The 18390-nt window shown below is 35.9% G+C and overlaps 1 protein-coding gene across 19 annotated transcripts in view; it reads right to left on the bottom strand.

The window, feature by feature from the left end:
• The window catches only part of KCNMA1 (potassium calcium-activated channel subfamily M alpha 1), a 514017-nt gene that overhangs the window by 39063 nt on the left and 456564 nt on the right, over positions 1-18390 (bottom strand). For all 19 annotated transcript variants that reach the window (XM_074874548.1, XM_074874549.1, XM_074874557.1 and 16 more), the window contains one exon: positions 15769-15961. In XM_074874548.1, the coding sequence (XP_074730649.1) occupies positions 15769-15961 (193 nt within the window). The remainder of the gene's footprint in view (positions 1-15768; positions 15962-18390) is intronic.

Raw genomic sequence — 18390 nt, 5'->3', positions numbered from 1 at the left:
ATAAAGGAATGTTAGGTGAGATGCTACATTATGTCATTATATCCCACATTGTATCAAATAAAGTGAATTTTTCCTCAGTGAAAAAAGAAGAGCAAAGCCAGATGTCATACCAAGCAATCAATAAAAATACTTTGATAAATAAAAGTAACAATGTTGTCCAACACATGATTGGCAACTACTGAAACATGAATTAAACAAATTTCCCATTGCTTCTTATGGGAAAATTATGCAGATTAGAATTTGATTAGGTTTATATCATGAGACTCAATTTGGACTTTTAATCTATTAAACTCCAATAAATGAGGCATCCGAATAGCTCCCCTGAGCAGCAACAGTAATAACCACAGCAGTCATTTTTTGCAATATATATTCTGACAATTTCTTTAGCAGATCATCCCATGTCTTTAAGTACAATTACTTTCTAACTTCTACAAAAATTTCAGGTGTACGCAGTGAGGAAATGGATCCATACAAAACGCTTAAACAGACATTTTGTGATAATCAACATCTGTCACTGTTCTGGCAATATTGTTTTTCCATCAACTTGGACTTATGGTTGACTTCATGGTTTATGTGGGCTAAATAGTGCCAGCAGACTTGTAAATTACTCAAGCTGGAACTGAGCTGGAAATCTACGGTAAAATGTCATTAAGTTCTCTACAGGCTGGGTCAAAACTAAAATCCCACATTCAAGGCTGTCTTGGGGATCAAAGATTTAACTGTGAAGGCTAAGGCCTCATTTTATCAAAGAAATCTGAACTGGATTCCCATAGCTGAGCTCTGAGACAGGTTGGATTCAGATCAAGACCACCTATAATTTATCTAGCAGGTATGCTCCACAGGCCTCCTGCACATTTCCTGCAGTTTAATCTATTTGCAAGTATCCAAAAGCTCCTCTCCCGTCTTACTCCATGTTGTAAAAAAGCAACTCTTGGCAAAGCCTGCTGACTTAGAGAGCATATTGTGCCCATGTCCAATCCTGCTAGATTTCACCAAATCCTGTCACAACTTTTTAGTGGACAGGTTGTAATAAAAGCACATAGTCAAATGACAGTATGCAGTTGATCCCCAAAGGTTAAATCTGTAGTTTTAAAACTTCAGGGTTTGATTAAATGCTCAAAGTAAAGGAATGTGGATTTTGTCTTCCTGTGTTAATATATTTTTTAAAATGAGAGGCTTAACAGAGAATTTCCTTCTGGTATTCATGCTTTCAGAATACCACTACAGAGATTCTCTGCAAGCCAATATATTTTACCGGAACTCCAAACTAAACACCATAAATTGGGGAAAAAAAATCAGTCATGCTCTCTGTCACTCAAATACTGCCTTCTGTAACATACACAGCTTCAGAGTGGCATGTCTGTTAAAGACATCTTCATAGATATCATGCATGAAAATGAGTATCAAGTTGTTCTGAACTATGCCAGTCTGCATAATACTAACTCAACCAACTTTTCCATAGAAAGCACAATAAATCACTCCCACCCATGTGCAGCTAACACTGTGGGGAATGATAATTGCCTAAGGAGTATTTGTATATTTCTTCAAACAAAACCTTCTGGTCCAAAAAGGTAGCTTACTACAGCCCTGTTGTGGTTTAATCTAAATCTTGCAAACAACATATGGTGCCCAACGTGAAATGGGAATAAGGAAACACCATCCTAGGGTTTGGAGTGTATTTTCAAAATACATATATCATCCCCTGAGCACAACTAGTTGCACTTCAGAAATATTGGTATTACTGGCCAGTATGAAAACTGATCCCTGCCATGCACAATAAAGTAATAGGAAGGTAAGGACCTCCAGAAAGCACCTCTATTAACATAAATGTCAACCCTCTGATACTGAAGTTCAGAGGAATGGGTAACACATCAAACCAGCCTTATACTCTGTTCAGCTTGGTATATTATCCCTGTTTTATATGTCACATATACAGTATGCCGCATTATATTCTGGTTTCAATATAGGTCTACCAAATACTAAAATTGGCTAATTTATTGCAATTGCTTTTGACTCTGGAAATAAACAGACAATGAAGATTTCCTTTTCTTTCTACTCCTCTTTTTCCACATTAAAAAAATCATCTAAGTAGAAATTGCACAATTACGGAATCAGGATGAATCTGAAGTAGCTCTCTAATTGCATATGCTTGGATGATGTACCAGTAGCAATATATTAGCTGCTAATAATATCTAAGGTTGCGTAGACACAACTGCCTGAAGAACAGCAGTGATACTACTGGCAGTACCCAATCTGCAAAGTTTGGGAACCTCTGCTTCAGCCAGCAGATCCAGAATCAAGAAGACAGAAAGCAACTTATGCCTCTCATGGCCATTCTAGGGGGAAGCATATCCAGAGCATATAGTCAACAGTGTAAATAAATAGCTAATTTGTTCAAATGTATCAAGAAAAAAGGAAAAGTATACTCAAAACCAGTGAGATACTGCCTGCTCTTAAGAAAAGATGAATTTTCCATTGTTAAGTTTGCACTATTTTGGCTCACAGTCTTTCCCCTCTTAGTGAATATTAATCTTAGAAAGAAAAGTAACTCATTATCATGATAGAATGACTCATATTATTTTATTAGAGTTTTTGCTAAAATCTTTAAGGGTTTTGCCTGCCTCTCATAGTTCAAATGTCTTTTTATATTTAAGAAGTGTCTCTACACCAGCTCCATATTTATTCTATATATATGGGATCCAAAACCCATTACACTAGCAACCAAGCTGGTAAAGAAAATGATAACAGTAAAATGTAATGTGGTATTCTTTAAGTAGTGAAAATTAGGTGGCAACCATAAAATATATGCCATGGTATCCAGTGCACAGCACAGTCATACTGAAAATTTCCAGCAAGCAGCGTTGGTTATTTTTAGTTTTCAGTGTTATATTGACTATTTACTGTCATTCATGCATCTAAATACTACTTTTGGATTTAAAAATGGCATAATCTCTATAAACACTTAACACATTAAACTTTCCTATCCATTATTATTTACTGGAGAGTTAAATGTTTTGATAAAAATAAAATGCTTACTTCCTTGCTTGAATTTCATTAGTACCGATATCAGTGGAAATAGCTGTCCTTTCAACTAAGGGTTTTGAATATTTCTGAAAGTCTTTAGTCTTTTTCTTGTTATTTGATAGGATTCTAAGAATAAATATTCAAGTTGCAATGTGGATTTTTGTAGCTAGTGAGGTAGTTTAAGAAGTTTGAATCTGTGGTTTTGGGCAGGGCCAATTTGAACTATAAATCTGCAGATAAATTTTAAGACCTATTTACACTTGACATTGTAATGCACATTGCTATAAAATAAAAAAATCAAGATATATTCCAAATTTTAAGAAGCATCCTCTCTGTCTATCTAATTGAGTCTACAGCTGTCTCACTCAAAATGGAAGATATGTCCAGACAGACAAGAATTTACATTGCCACTCAAGAACTGATTTGAAGATTTAATTGAAGAGTTAATAATCAAATTCTCAAATGTTGAGAGACCTGGGAGACACAAAGGTAACGTTGCACTTCTCAAGCAAGTAAGCAGAATCTCTTCCCTCTCTTCCCCACCTTTTTTCTCCTGACAGATTTCCCATTGCTTATCAAAGGGTAGCTCCTGCTTCCCACATGACAGAAGTCTTATAGAGAAATGAATCAAGAGAGTACTAGTTTTGGAAAAAAAGCTCAGGAGGGCACTGCTGTCCCCTGCCTCCCTTCACTGATCAATCCCCAGTTCATCCTCTCATGAACACCTGGAAGGAAACACTCTAGGTCCTTTCCACATTGCTAGCTATCAAATTTGTCTCTACTGTTGGACAAGAAGAAAGATGAAGACATTTCTACCCTTTCATGAATTTTAGGTCTCACACTAGGCTCATCAGCACCTAATAATGAAATTTAAAAACAAAAAGTCTGCAATTTTCATTAGTTTTTAGTAAAGTTACTGTAGGTGCTAGACACTAAAAAACCCAAGAGGAGTTGAGAACGGAAACACTACTTTACATGCCACATGTCTGGCTAAGAAAATTATGTAAATAAGACTTCGAATCTGTGTTTAAAAACTCCATGAATGTCATACTTTAAGGAATCCTTTTCCAAGGTTTTGTGGCAAAATCCCTTTTTTATGAACTCTAAAGAAGATTTCGTTGCAAGGAGCAGGCAATGAAATCAACTAGGATGTAACAGAGTATCTGAGATTTATCTGTTTGCTTAGGCACATTTATTAAACTGGAAGCAAGGCTGCTAAATTGGAGGTATATGGAAAAATCTTTTTGGTATTTGTCCTCTTGGAAAGAGTTCACCAAAACATTATTTTAAGCAGCTTGTCAAACACTGATTTCAAGCCAGGGTAGATTAGATCAATCAATTCAATAGATTTTTTTTTATATAGCTGAATTTATTTCTGAAAAGTCTGAAGTTACTGTTCTAGGAAGACATCTTCTTCATACATAAAAAGTTAGAATGGAAACAATTCACAAATTATTGAGGGTTTATAACAGATATAGTTTCTAAAATACACAGCTTAATATGCTAAACAAAATGGTTCAAGTACCTTTTCTGAATTTAATTTTGTTACAGCATAAACTGTTTTTGATCAAGCTCACACTTGTGACTAATGGAACATTTGTTCTTAAGAGTATCTCCTATAACTGTAGTGTTATTAATCCAATCCATCTGTCTTCAAACAAACAAGAAACAATTTCACCATTTTCTCAGTCCCCACATGACACTGTCTGATTTCAGTGGAATCTCTCCTTCTTTTTTCTCAGAAGAGGAGTTATTTAAAGAATGTCTGGCTATCTCACTTGGAGACTCATTTCTAAGTCACAGAACAAGCAGACTGACATGAATTTAACAGAAATAGGAAGTCCTATAAGGACATCCAATCACATTATAATCCTGCCTATGCACTTAAGCAAAAACTCTGTGAAGTCAAACTTAGAGAAAATATATATTCTGTTACGCTGTAGAGATACTCTGCCTCTCATTACTAACCAGTCATCATGTTCCTGTATTAGTATTAAGAGTATCTGACATTTAAAGTTGAACACAAAATTTAAACCAGCAACCAAACCTCAAATCAACATGAAAGGTCCAATCTGAATTATACTTTCATAGAATCTACTTTAAAGCTCTAAGCAAAGTTTGCAAAAGATCAGGTATTCCTCTGACATTGCAGAAATTTTATATAATCTTGTATCCAAATAAGTCAGTATGAAAATTCCCAGTAACCACAATCTTATTGGGGCGTTTGAATAAAAATAAATCACAATAACTAGTCAAGAACAAAGTTTACACTTCTTCCTTCAATAAAAATTCCTACATACCGTTTAAAAAATTCATAGATCTACTTTTTCAAGTTTGGTTTGTTCAGATGTTAAAAAGAAAAGCTGCAAAAATACATTATCAGCACAGCAGTATTGATTCTCAAATGAAGGTCATGCTTCAGTTCAGCCTGCATATCCAACTCTGCAGATGCTGAAAGGTTTGGAAGGTTCTTGATAACCAGAAGCTACCAAGTTTTTAGAGAGTTCCTATTACGGAAAGTCTTGACTGCCTCAAATTTAACCATGTCAAACTTAAAAATCAGCAGGTCTGTCTTGTAAAAGAATGCCAAGTATTTTGTAAGTTTTATCCTAAAGCTAAGTTCTGCAATACGCTAGCAGGTGTTAGATTCTGCTCTTCTACAGTGGATATCACAGACTAGTGTTTAACTGGAAAGAACAAAGAACTAAAATCTATCTTTTTCCTGTAACTTTATTAGACTGGTGGAATCTGCTAGATATTGATACTTTGTATCTCTTCCACACTAAAGAATAAATAGTGACATTGATCTCTGAATTCACATATGTCCTTTAAAAAAACCAACCACCTTTATGCATATAAATAACCATTTATTAAACAAACAATACGTACTGAAGCAAAGAAGGATACCAGAATTACGCTCATGAGGCTGCCTGCTTTGGTATACAACTTTCAAACTATCTTTTAATCCTGTAATATATTATCTATATGTTCCATTTTCTTGAAGTTATCTTCACAATCAAGATGCTATCACAAGTATCACGGGCATTGGAACTATTTTTAATTTTCATTTAAATAGCAATTAAAGAAAGACAATGGATACACAAGATAATAAAGTAAGTGATTAGCAGCATGCAAATGACATAGGCTTAATGATAATAACCTGTTCTATTCTCCACAGGGCCTGTCGAGAGAAATCCTTCCTACATGTGGTTGTGCAGCTAATGTGCCTCAGCCTACAATTACAACATTGCTGACACCATTAACCACTGAAACAACATCACTTCATGAAATCCTTGTTGTCTCATTAAAATGCAAAGGGTCAGGTAATTTACCAGAATTGTGTGTCTACTTTTGTTGTGGGTAATTAGCAAGCGTTACCCAGCATGGACTCCTACTGGGAAATAGTGAAACTCTGAAATATTAATATTTTTTTTTTTTTAATTTGATGAGAATTTGAAAGATTCAAAAACTACAACCTCAACACTCCTTTGCATTCAAGGGGCCATGAAATATAGACCTTTTATACATTTAATGTCACAAGATTTTACGGTTGGTTATTTTAGAAACTAAACTTCAAATTTTAAAAAATTTATGCTTGTATAATTGGATCTAGACATAAATCTCCTTCCGCAATTAAGAACTTTTAAAAAATACAGAGACAGAGAAGCAAAACACCTTACAGTTTCTTAAAGACTTAAAAACCAAATGGTTTCTTCAGAAAGACTTTTTTTAAAGTTAAAGCACAGAGATTGGTGCAATACATTCTAATACCCATGCTCCCTTTCTTCTTGCTAATTGAAGTCCCATATCATCATTTAAAGCAACCTTGATAACATTCACTATTGGCTCACATCTTGTCAGGGAGCAAGAATGGTCTCATTCTTTAAATGGAAGTTTTGGAACATAAAACACATTCCAATAAAAGTGAACAGAAAATTATGAATTCATTAAACTACTTTGGTATCTTGTGCTATATATAATATTTATATTCCAACTACTGTAAAATATGCTTTAATATCTTTAGGCAACTATAAGGACTTAAATATTTATAAAATGGCTAAAGATAAAGTATAGCTCTCTTATTCCTACATACAGATGATGTAAGGCATGCAATCAAAGACAATAACACTTTCAACCCATTTGTCATCTTAAAGGAGCCTTTCAACTTCAGATCCCTTGTGTGCAATCTACATAAGAGTTGTTGCCTACATAGGCAACTCCAGAGGAGTTTGCTCCTTAAAAACTACCAAGAGTGCTATACTTCACATAAAACAGGGTTTTCTGAAAATGGAGACAAAACTATAAATTTGCAGGCAAAACAGCTCCAAGTGGGGCTTCAAAATACTGCTGTATTTATCTCTGGGACATCTGGGAACAGGAAGCATTTTGATTTAATATTTCATAACATAGAGGCAATTGCTTCCTTGCCTGGTGTATAATTAATGCTCATAAAAAGAGCACGTTTTTTTTATTCCTCAGCATCAGAAATGCACAAAAAAGTACACCTTCATAATAGGGGGTTTGCTTTCAACATGTTGAACAGCAAATAATAATAAAATAGAGTCACCATGAATTTATAACAGTCTTGGGATGGTTAAATATATTTATAGTTTAAGTGTGAAATCATGTGCTTGATGTACTGTACTATCTACCTCCTTTGCCTGGTTTTATCTTTCTCTGGCTGAAGCAGAAGGTATCTTGAAAGCAGAGCAGAAAGAGGAAATTGTGAAAACTTGAATGTATTTGGACTAGGACCTTACAGCATTTTCTCAAATACATGGAAACTGTGTCAAAGAAACGTGTCTCTCCAGCCATTCTCCAACACATTTTTAGTTTATAAGCAACATAACTGAAAACCTCTTTTCTTAATAGTTTTTCTCCCTTCCTAGGAAAACTTAGAGAGACAGGAAACTGTTCTCCACGTGTACAAGTTCCGGCAGCTAGTGTTAGTGTCTAACTGCAAAGAAAATACAAGAAGTGCAAATGATGCTTGACTTTTCTGTCAAGGGTTTCTTTTGAAGGTTGGAAGGTTGGCAAGGTCCTAACATAGATGGCTTCTATAGCACAGGAAACAACGTGAATAGCCTCTCCCACCGAGGATCTTTAGTTTATTTAAGTCCAAATCTTGCAAAGACTTGCACATAATCTAACTTTACACAGGTGGATAGTTTCATTGAAGTCAGAGAGATTTACTAACCTGTATAACATTGAGCACATAATTTAAGTTTTGGAACAAGCAAGGCATCAGATTGTACACTTGCCAGGGCAAAGGCCATATTTTATTCTTGTATATATCAGGACTATGACAACAAGCTCTTAATCCCATCTAGAGCTCCAGTGTGCTACCATAAAATAAATAACAGCTATCAGCTGATCCATCTAGTTCAGCAGGATAAGAAATTATGTGCATGTTGCAAAAAGGTAATACTGAGTTATTTATCACAGTGACCTAATCTTCAAAAATTGTATTTTTTTGTGAGCAAAAGGTGATGTGAGACATGTGCTTGGAAGTTAGGATACCCTTATCTCATTTTTCAGTTATTAATTTCATTACTTAGGATGGTCAGACTTTGGTTTGAAAAATAATTGTGAAACAGAACTAACATTTCAAAATTCAGTTAGTTAAACAATAATCAACCAACCAAGTAGAAAATTCTGCTAATTGGATTACTATTTTTGTCATTTACAACTGATTCTACCAAAAATACAAGGAGCATTCAGAAACACACAACATAAAAACATCCTTACTCAGGTGTAACCCCTACACTAAACTATGAATCCTGACAAACCCATAACCTTGATGTCAATGCAAAATATGTGCCATTTTTGCAAATATGACTGGTAGGATCGATATCGTCTAGGAGAAAATTTTTCAAAACATCTATGTGATTTAGGAAATTATGAGCTATCTTTAAGTATAACAAGCATTCTGCAGCCTACATTGCATTGATTTGCAAAGACACACAGGAATCTAAGTGTTGAAAATATTAAAGTTAGTGTCATAGCTCACTTTGACACTTAAAAAAATTACCGCAAATCTTTCAATTTTTGCCAGCACTATTCATTTATTTATTTTTAATAATACATCTACATTTGATATTCTAAATTTACTTACATGTTTTCTTAAGGAGGTTAAGTAACTCCTTAAACTCTGTAATTATTTAGTTGGCTTAAGTAGAGTTTGATTTTTCTATATTTGAAATTAAGGCTCTTTATTTCTACATTTTCATGTAATACAGCAAATTAAGCATAGGAAACGGTGCTGGAGTTACCACAGAATATTGAATTCCATAACAGCCTAAAAAGCAGCTGCACCTATGATTATCAAACTCTATATTCTGAAATTTTCACTTTAGAACTTTAACTTATGACTATAAGAGAAATAAGACTCAACATTTACCAAAAAAATCCTCCTTCAGAAATAAAACTACTGTTTTATAACAAATATCTCTAACAGCATTACAATACAGTTATCTCTGAAAGTGACAAAATACCTTTCCTAACCAAGCATTTCAGACAGTATTTATCCTTTCCCCTTGTTTAAGAATTTTCTCTAATTTCCAGTCCTGATAATACTATTGTTCACTCTTTTTCTAACATTTCAAAGATAAAACAATCAAGAATTATTGATTGGTAGAGGTGAAAAAGAATATATTATCTACAAACACAATGGAATGTAGATCTCAAATTTGCTTAATAGGAAACTTCTTGCAGCAGGTTGTGAGACTAAATTCATCGAAAATTGCAATAATTTAAGAATTAATCAACAGATTGTGAAATAAATGTAATGAAACTGAGTGGCTAACTGTTTTTGTCCTTTCAAATGAAGTCTAAGCCAGCTCCAGTAAAAAATTATGATGAAGCCATAAGTGATTTTTAAAGGAACTGGATCAAATGTAACTAAACTTGTACAACTTTTTTTTCAGCTTGTGCAATCTGTTACACTTGGAACTCAGTGTGTAAAATTCTGTGTATGTTTACTTGATTTTATAGGATTTTCCCCAGAAGAATCCTGCCATGACGCATGAGATGTATTACCCAGGAGTTCATCCCCTCTTTATTTTTTTCTCTTTATTCTTTCTTGTTGGAGGATCTATTACAAGAACTGTAAATGAAGGCCCTAAAAAGATCTCTCATGTGTTGAAATAGTGTTCCTAGGGAAAATTCTCATAAGTTGAAGTCATTCAGAAAACAGCTACAATTGTTACTATGCTGAAATACATCTACCCTGCTGTACTGTGATCTGTCTTGTAATGTCCATAGAAAAATTGTTACTATATAGCCTCCCCTTTCTGTACTTTAGGCCTGCTTGCAGCCAGAAGATCGCTTTTCTTTATTGTATAGTAAGTGTTTTTTAATGAAATGTACTGCTCTTATTATATAGGACTCAAAATAAGATCTAAATCACTATCCAATAAAAGAAAATTATTGAGTTGGATATCTAAAGTTACTACCCAGAGGCTACTCTGGTACAGTATTTATAAATCTCTAAATGGTTAAGTATAATTGTCTTTCTGGGTTTTGGGAAGAAAGCCAAATAGCAGTTTTAGTTACAACTGAAGAAAAAATATTTTTTGTTGGGTCCTGTTCATCTGGTGGGTAAAACAAAAAGTAAAATTCCCACAATGTAAGTCTTTGAAAGAAAATACAAGAAGCATGAAAAACTAAATGGGAACCGTCAATAGATGGTACTTGAAGAAGAAAGGATGGAAAGGTCAACAGAATGAAGGAAAAGAGAATTACTGGAGCTCTCCCAACATAACTGCCAATGCAGGCCCCCTCCCAGACTCAAACTTTCTAGGTGCTCTGGAAAAATGTTATGATTAGGGAGCACAAATGCTTAATATGGATCTAAAATTCTTTGGTCTTCTCTCCAAAATGCTTCTTGCTAGAATAAGCTCACTTTGTATTTGAGGGGACAGAATGAGAATCATGAAGGATCAAAGGACAATAAAAACAAATCTCCAATACCTGACAGTGTTCTTTTTTTCTCCACCACAAACATACCCCTTTGAAAACCTTTCTAGGAGGACAATCAGTCAACATCTGTAAATAGAACTGCAAGATAAAAACAGGACTTCCCTTGTCACAAATAAGACATCTGACTGAGTTTGAGTCATTTTGTGCAGAGGTGGGCCAAGCTCCAGCTTTACAGCATTTTGTACCTCAGAAGCTGAGATATCTTAATGACAGTGATAGTTTGCTACAGCTTCAGCGGGATACACTTTGGCCTTTCTGTCCTTGGAATCTAGGTCTCCCAAAGGCAAAAAACTGCCCTGATGATTTCCAAAAGCTCATTTTCAGGACATCAGAGTCTGCTCCTCTAGTGAGCCTAAGGAGTTGCCCAGTCAGCTTTGAAACATTCAATGTAGACAACCATGATAAATGCTTTTAATATGAGAGCTTTCAACAACACAGGTCCAATTTGAAAGTTTTTTGTTTGAGTCGGATTACACATTTTATGGAAAGGAGACTAGCAAATCCTTCCAAAGCAGCTAGTAAGTTTTTCCTTCTAAGGAAGGCACCTTGTTTCCATTCAAGTTACTGTCTGGTCATGTGTTTGGTCATACACAGACAGCTGATAATGAACTTGACTTGACAACTTAGTTTACTGTCACCTGCTCTGAGTACTCCAGGGTCCTTTGTAGCTCTGGTCTAGAGTATTATTTTTTTCTGTGCCTAGGAACTGTGAGGTATTTTTTCCTTCTTCAGGAGGTCAAGGTAGAACACTCTCGGTTAAGATGCAATTCTGGCAGGATCAGTTAGGACTCAAAGCAGGTGGACAAAGAGGACAAAAGTGTTGTTGCACTACTTATAGAAGGTCCAGATAATAATTGTTACCGAGTTCAAAAGCCTGGGAATATTTTAATACTATAAGGAGACATTAGGAAGTCTTTGTTCCTGCATGAGAACTGCTGTGTGCTTATTAAGTTCATCTTGAACTAATAATGAGAAAATCCTTTGTTGATCTAAACCAGAGGAATTCAGTAGACTTTCTTTCAGCAGTTAACTGAATCCATTGGGAATTAGCGGAACTAATGTTACAGAACTTTCCCTATCAGGAAGCCTTGCTGCCCTATGTCCACCCTCCTGTTCCTTCTACAAGGCCTTTCCTCTCAGATTGCATCCAGGTTCAGTTGTTGGTGAAGTGCTATGTCCCTGGTTGGAAAGGGCATGTTTGGATGGATACAGAAGGTTGGCTAGTGATGAATGTTTATATGCCTAGGACTGGGATTCACTTCGGTGTTGAAGTAGGTGATGAAGGTGAGGCTCTGGGGAAAAGGAAATGAATACTTTTTCTGCTATCAACTTAGAACAAAGGAGTTATAGATATGGCCCTGTACTTCATCACTGGCCAATGATTATGGCTTATCTGATGATTAAATAAATTTGCATCCTGCTTTTTATGGTGCACTTCTTGTACTGGTGTCATCTTTTGTCTGATGCTGGAGTGAAACAATCACAGATAAAAACTGTAAAGATCCTTGTGCATTCAATAACCTATCATCTAAATTACTGTAATTTTTTTTCTTTTTCAGAGGCATAAACATAAATTATACATCAGGTTTTCATATGAGATTCCACTGCTTAGTGACTACAGAATTATACTATCTTATTACATAGAATAGCAAAGGTTAGATTACACTGTTAATTCCCTCACCAAAAATCTCACAGTTTAGCCCATATGTTTCTCAGGCTGTTCACATATTTTGTTTTGTTTCTTCTCTTTTCAACACCCTGTCACAGCTCAGCTGAGATTTTTCCACACACCGAGATTTTCTAATGTCAGTGTTTCCTATGATCAGTAATAGAGTCACATAAAAGAGCAGCACAGAACACTTTCAAAGGATGGTATTGGTGAGGAAAGTCTTAATTCAAAATCCTACATTCAGATCTAGAAAAATTCAGATTGGCAATACTTAAGGTTTGTACCAGCTAAAGTGTTAAGTAAGGATAAACAAGTATGTCAAATAACACACGAATGTTTAAGCAAAAGTAAAATGACAACTTGCTCTGTAAACAACGGTACTTAATTGCCAGTAAGGAGCCGTGAGGTGGTTTTAGTATGCTGCTTGTTGACCAGCAAAAGTTGAATCACCTGGTTTATGTAATTGTCATGATAGTTGTGTCCACCATACGTTAAAGCTGCATTTCATAGACAAAAACATCACACTGGATATAATTTCCAGTAAAGCTTATGCTATCTACTGATCTAATTGCTTCTGACAGTCTAACCATTGTATTCAAGGTCTTTCAAGAAAATTTACTGTACTGAAAGCAATGCAACCAATTCAGAAATTGTGGATACCATAAACAGAGAATTTACAGAGAAGATAATTATTTTCTGAAGCAACTGGTTTCAGAAGAACCCTTCCCTAGTCAGTGCTCCCAACTAAAATAGACTGCTGGTTACCTGCCTTATTGTTATGCCCTGCTTCCACAGAAAAGCTTCAAAAAGAGTCACTTTTTTTTTTTTTTTTTTTTTTTTAAACATGCAGACTGATATTTACCTGAAGAAATGTCCAAACTTTCAAAATTTCTAAGTATGTGCTAACCTGTTGTGAATCTGCTTCTCTGCAGATTCTGCTACACTGAATAGGGCTGATGGGATTTGGACCATGGCCCCAGTCCACACTTCGTGACCTATAGGGGCTATGCTGTAGCAGCAAACTGGATATTATAGAATCATAGAACAATTTGGGCTGGAAGGGACATCAGAGGGTCTCTATTCTGACTTCCTGCTCAAAGTAGAGTCAGCCATGAGGTCAGATCAGGTTCTTCGGGGCTTTATGCAGTCAGGTCTTGAATACCTCCAAGGATGGAGAATCACACAATCACAGAATCATCTAGGTTGGGAAAGACCTTGAAGATCACCTAGTCCAACCATTGACCTAACACTGACAGTTCTCAACTACACCGTATCCCTCAGCACTATGTCAACCCGAAGCTGAACTACAACAGAGGGGTCTTCTTCCCTGAGTCACAGCTTTCTCCAGGCACAGCCCCCTGCTCCAGAGTGGGGTCCTCCACAGGCCGCAGGTGTTCATGTGGTGCACAGGACTGTTTATTGCTAGGTTTTTCCATCCTCATTCAGGGATGGTCTAAGATCCAGTGTAGTTCCAGAAGTAAAATACAACAGTCAAGTGTTGGAAATATCACTAACCTCTGAGCAAAGGCAGAAGAAGGAAATTCTCTCAGATTGCCCATGCTCAAGAACAGGAAGGAAGAGAGGAAACAGGTAAGACAAACAGATTCTATTTCTTGATTTTAATTACGTGTGTGATAGGAGACTGAGAGAGACCCACCTAGGAATAGGCAATACAAGATTTCAAATCCTGGGGCTAAATCAGCAAAACAAGGAACCTCCATGCTTGTTTTCCACTTCTGTAATGAGTTTCCTAATCATGACTATAAGTTATCATAGTGTGAGCAAGTCAGTCTCATAAACTTTTAAAGGAAGAACTCTAAAATATTTGGGGTTGTATTGCTTCCAGGCCACAGATTTGAAACTTCAAACACCTATGGGATTGAAAAAACACTTCCTTCCTCTTCTCTAAATCTACTTGTTATCCAGAGATCAACCTGACTGAAAATTTAAAACTTCTATCCAACCTGACTTTGAAAATTTAAAACTTCTAGTTTCCTGTTACGATTTAATTCCAGTATTAAATTCCACAGGTTTATTGCTGATTCTAAGAAAGAATTTTCCATGTTCAAGAAGTTTCTGTATTCAAGAAGTTACACCCCTACCTCTGATTTTCGACTCATAATTCCTACTTCCTGATTAGAGCGTAAAGAGGAAAAACTGAACTTAATCTTAGTTCTCACAGTCCTTGAGGGAAAAAGGGAAAAAGTATCTCTAGGTCAGTCTCACAGGGAAATTGCAGACCAAAGCACTATCCTTTCTATGTCTACATTTATAGCAGGGCTAGATGCAGAATATTTACTGCAGCACTTAATAAGTTTATCAAAGGTAGGACTTCAGCTGCATAAGCTGAAAGACCCTTCAGGGATAGGAAGATGATTGTTTTTACACTGATGGTCTTTGCCAGGCTGCTATGACTGCTTTGCAGCTGCTTTGCACAGGCACAGTTGGTGTAAAACAGCCTTTGGCTACTTATGAATCAGTACCCTACTCTCAGCAAAGACTGGATTTTGTTCAATGTCCTTAAATGGGATGAGCACATGTCAAACCATGAGAAGAAATCAGCTCTAAGTTCATTCTAAGAGGCTTTTTGAGCAAGAAGGCACAGGTACTGTAAAGAAAATTTAAAATTCTTGTTCTTTTTATTTTACTTCTTAGGTTGTATTACTCAGCTCTTTTTCTCTGCAGCTGCAATGTGCTTTATGTAAAAAAGAAATCTTGTTAGACAGAAGCTTCAAGTATTCCAAAATGAGTATGAGTTAGCTTTGTCTATGTAACAGCAACTGCCTGAGTAAGAAAGCCACAGAGCAGGGCTGTGGGTGAGAAAGCAATGATTTTATATTTGTTTTTGGAAAATTTGAAAATGAAAAAAACCATGCCAGTTTCACATTCATTCATTTTTCCTCTGTAAGACGTGCTTTGTGATGTAGCAGAGAAACTACGTGACTGTCCCTTTAAAAGCCATCATACCAATCAGCAGGTTTAACTGTCAAGCAAGCTGATGTAGGGCTCTTTGAATTACTGAGTGAGGGATATTCTTCCTGCCAGGTCCTGTCCCCTGTAGGCACTGCAGAGAAGTATTATAGGGCAGTCCTTACCTTGGGAATTAGCCTGCAAGACCCCAATGCTGTCATCAAACTGCATAGATTTGATGTTGAGTGACGCCAAGATGCATTCCTTGTCCTGCAGCGAAGCATCATCAATATTATTCTGATTGGCTGACAGGATAACGCACATGTCGCAGAGGTTGATGTTGACAGCCCTTAAATCAGCCCGACTTAATGGCGTACCCTTCGGCACAGAGAAAAAAGGGCGGGGGGGGGGGGGGCAGGAGAGGGAAAAAAAGAAAAATAAATTAAAGATTGAGAAGGAGCTTTGGGAAATTATTTAACAAGTATCTTTTTTATGCCATGACATTAAGCTGGTCTAACTATGTGCCAGGGAATAGGAGATGTGTGCTAATCTAAAGGGTAGTTGGTGCTGATGGCAGCATTTTAGGTTCAGTCTCAATACTCAGTCAAGCTATTACTAACAAACAAGAAACAGGAATAATGCCAGCATTCTACATCTCATCGGTGACTTGAAATTGTCTTGATTTAAGTTCCTGTTGTGGCAACCTCTGGCTCTCTGAATATAACAAGGAGTGTGTTTTAAATGTCTATTTATCTACTACCAAGTCACAATGGTCTTGGGCAAAAGAAGAGCAATTTAAACAGGAAAGCATTATGTGTCCTACACATTTGAAATGCAATAAGGACAAAGCTATTTTTTTCTACCTGAAGCAATATACAAAAAAGGTTAATCCTTTTCAATGCATGTTTTCGGTGTTTCTAGAAGGAAAACACACTGATCTTCAAAGTTGTGTGATTAAACCCTTTGAAACAGAAACAAGACTTTATCTTAATGGGCACAACTCATGCAACATTCCCTGTTTCCACAATTCTCAATCAGGGACTGCAATAATTAAAATAAAATGTTGTGGTAGTCTGTAGGTTTTTTTCATAATTAAGATAACTGAGACATGACGCTTAACCTATTATGTTTTGTTTAAAGATAACACTTGCCTTTCACATCCAATAGTCCACATCTCTAGTTATGGAATATTAAGTCTGTCACAGAGGCTGCAAGGTCCAGGAAAAAAAAGATTTTTTTTATGGAAACTAGATTCTGCTCTGCTGCCTCACATGGTTTGGTACCCAAAGACCCTAATGATGATGAGGAGACTAAGCTGTCCCCTTGTCACACAGCGACTTTCATAAAACCAAGTCAAGATCCTACTCTTCCATCTCCTGATCACTCATGGTGAACGTCTCCTGAGCTCCACTGAGAATATTCAATGCAAAAGTGATTTAAAATGCACAAAGTGAAGGCAGAGCTCAATTCGCATTCAGTGATTGCCACCTAGTTTCAGATACCGGTCTGACTATTCCTTGTTACTCTCAATAATTTGAGGCATGAAACCTTGTGGAAAACAGTATATATCAAACAGATGATTTAGTTACAAAGTGCTCAAAAGTTAGGATATGATTATTCCTGCCACCTTAATCCTGCCCTTTGTGTCTGTACTGTTGCACCAAGTGAAGCAGGATTCCTGTGGGGAAAAATAATATGAGATCATGTAATTAATTAAAGGCTTACTCCTAATGATTTTATGCAAAGGGACAGAATTAAGGCTGCCTGAGGATATTTAAAATTGGCATTTGCCTACTTTTTAAGAGTTTACTCAGCAGCTTAAATGCCTCTTTTAATACAGACTTCAAATGAAATTTCCACTTTTTTTTTTTAAACCAGAACAAATGTTTTTATATTCAGCTGTAGCCACATCCCCATCAAATATCAGCAGCAAGTTTTACGTCGTGAACCAAAGCACAGAGAAGTAGGAAATTAGTTTGAGTGGCCTCCCTTTAATATGATTCCTACCAGTATGATCTTAGAACATTTAGTAGACTTTTAAATTAGTATAATTAGATCAGAATAATGCTGATATTTTAAAATTTATATCACCATTTTGAATCAGATAGGCTGAAAAAAAAAAAGAAAAACCAGTAATGAAGTCTGTGTGGTCTTCAGCAAACTTGATTACTGTATAAGATACAAGTCCCTTAAATATTCTGTATTTTTAAAGGTGCATTAACTATTTAAGCTGTTTAAGTTGAAATTAGCCCAACACTACTCTAAATTTGGGTGCAAACTGATTGGGGAATGTAAAGTTAGTGTACATTTCCTCAATGCCTCTTCAGAATTCAGAATTAAATCTTTACAAATACGCATTATAATAATGGATACACATTATATTCTGGATAGTAGTAGCTGAATTTTATTCTGCTCCATAGTTCAACAGTATTATTCATTTAATTCTGATTCTTTAGTTTTTAGCCTTCACAGTGACTGAAATTAAAAGTGATTGGTATCAAAAGGAGGATATTAAACGACAAAATCTCACATTGACACCATTTTTGTGACAGCAGAGAATCTTGTGACGCCATCTGTTGGATCAGTTTACAGAAAAAAGCCAAGGGCTAACACTAAAACTGCATTTACAGTAACAAAGACCTACAGCCTGAATTAATCAAAAAGTGAAGGCAATCTTTCCATTCTGTAGCTATTTTCCCAATTATTCAGTTTGGGTTACATCCATCATTGATTTATTTAACTGTTGAAATGTAATTACTAAGAACTGGTAAATTAATAATTTTTCATTCTGATAAAAACATCCAAAC

This window comes from Strix uralensis, chromosome 7 (assembly GCF_047716275.1).
Source record: "Strix uralensis isolate ZFMK-TIS-50842 chromosome 7, bStrUra1, whole genome shotgun sequence".
In the NCBI taxonomy this organism is placed as follows: domain Eukaryota; kingdom Metazoa; phylum Chordata; class Aves; order Strigiformes; family Strigidae; genus Strix; species Strix uralensis.
Note: the sequence above shows the minus strand (reverse complement) of the source record. Positions and strands in the feature narration are given on the sequence as shown.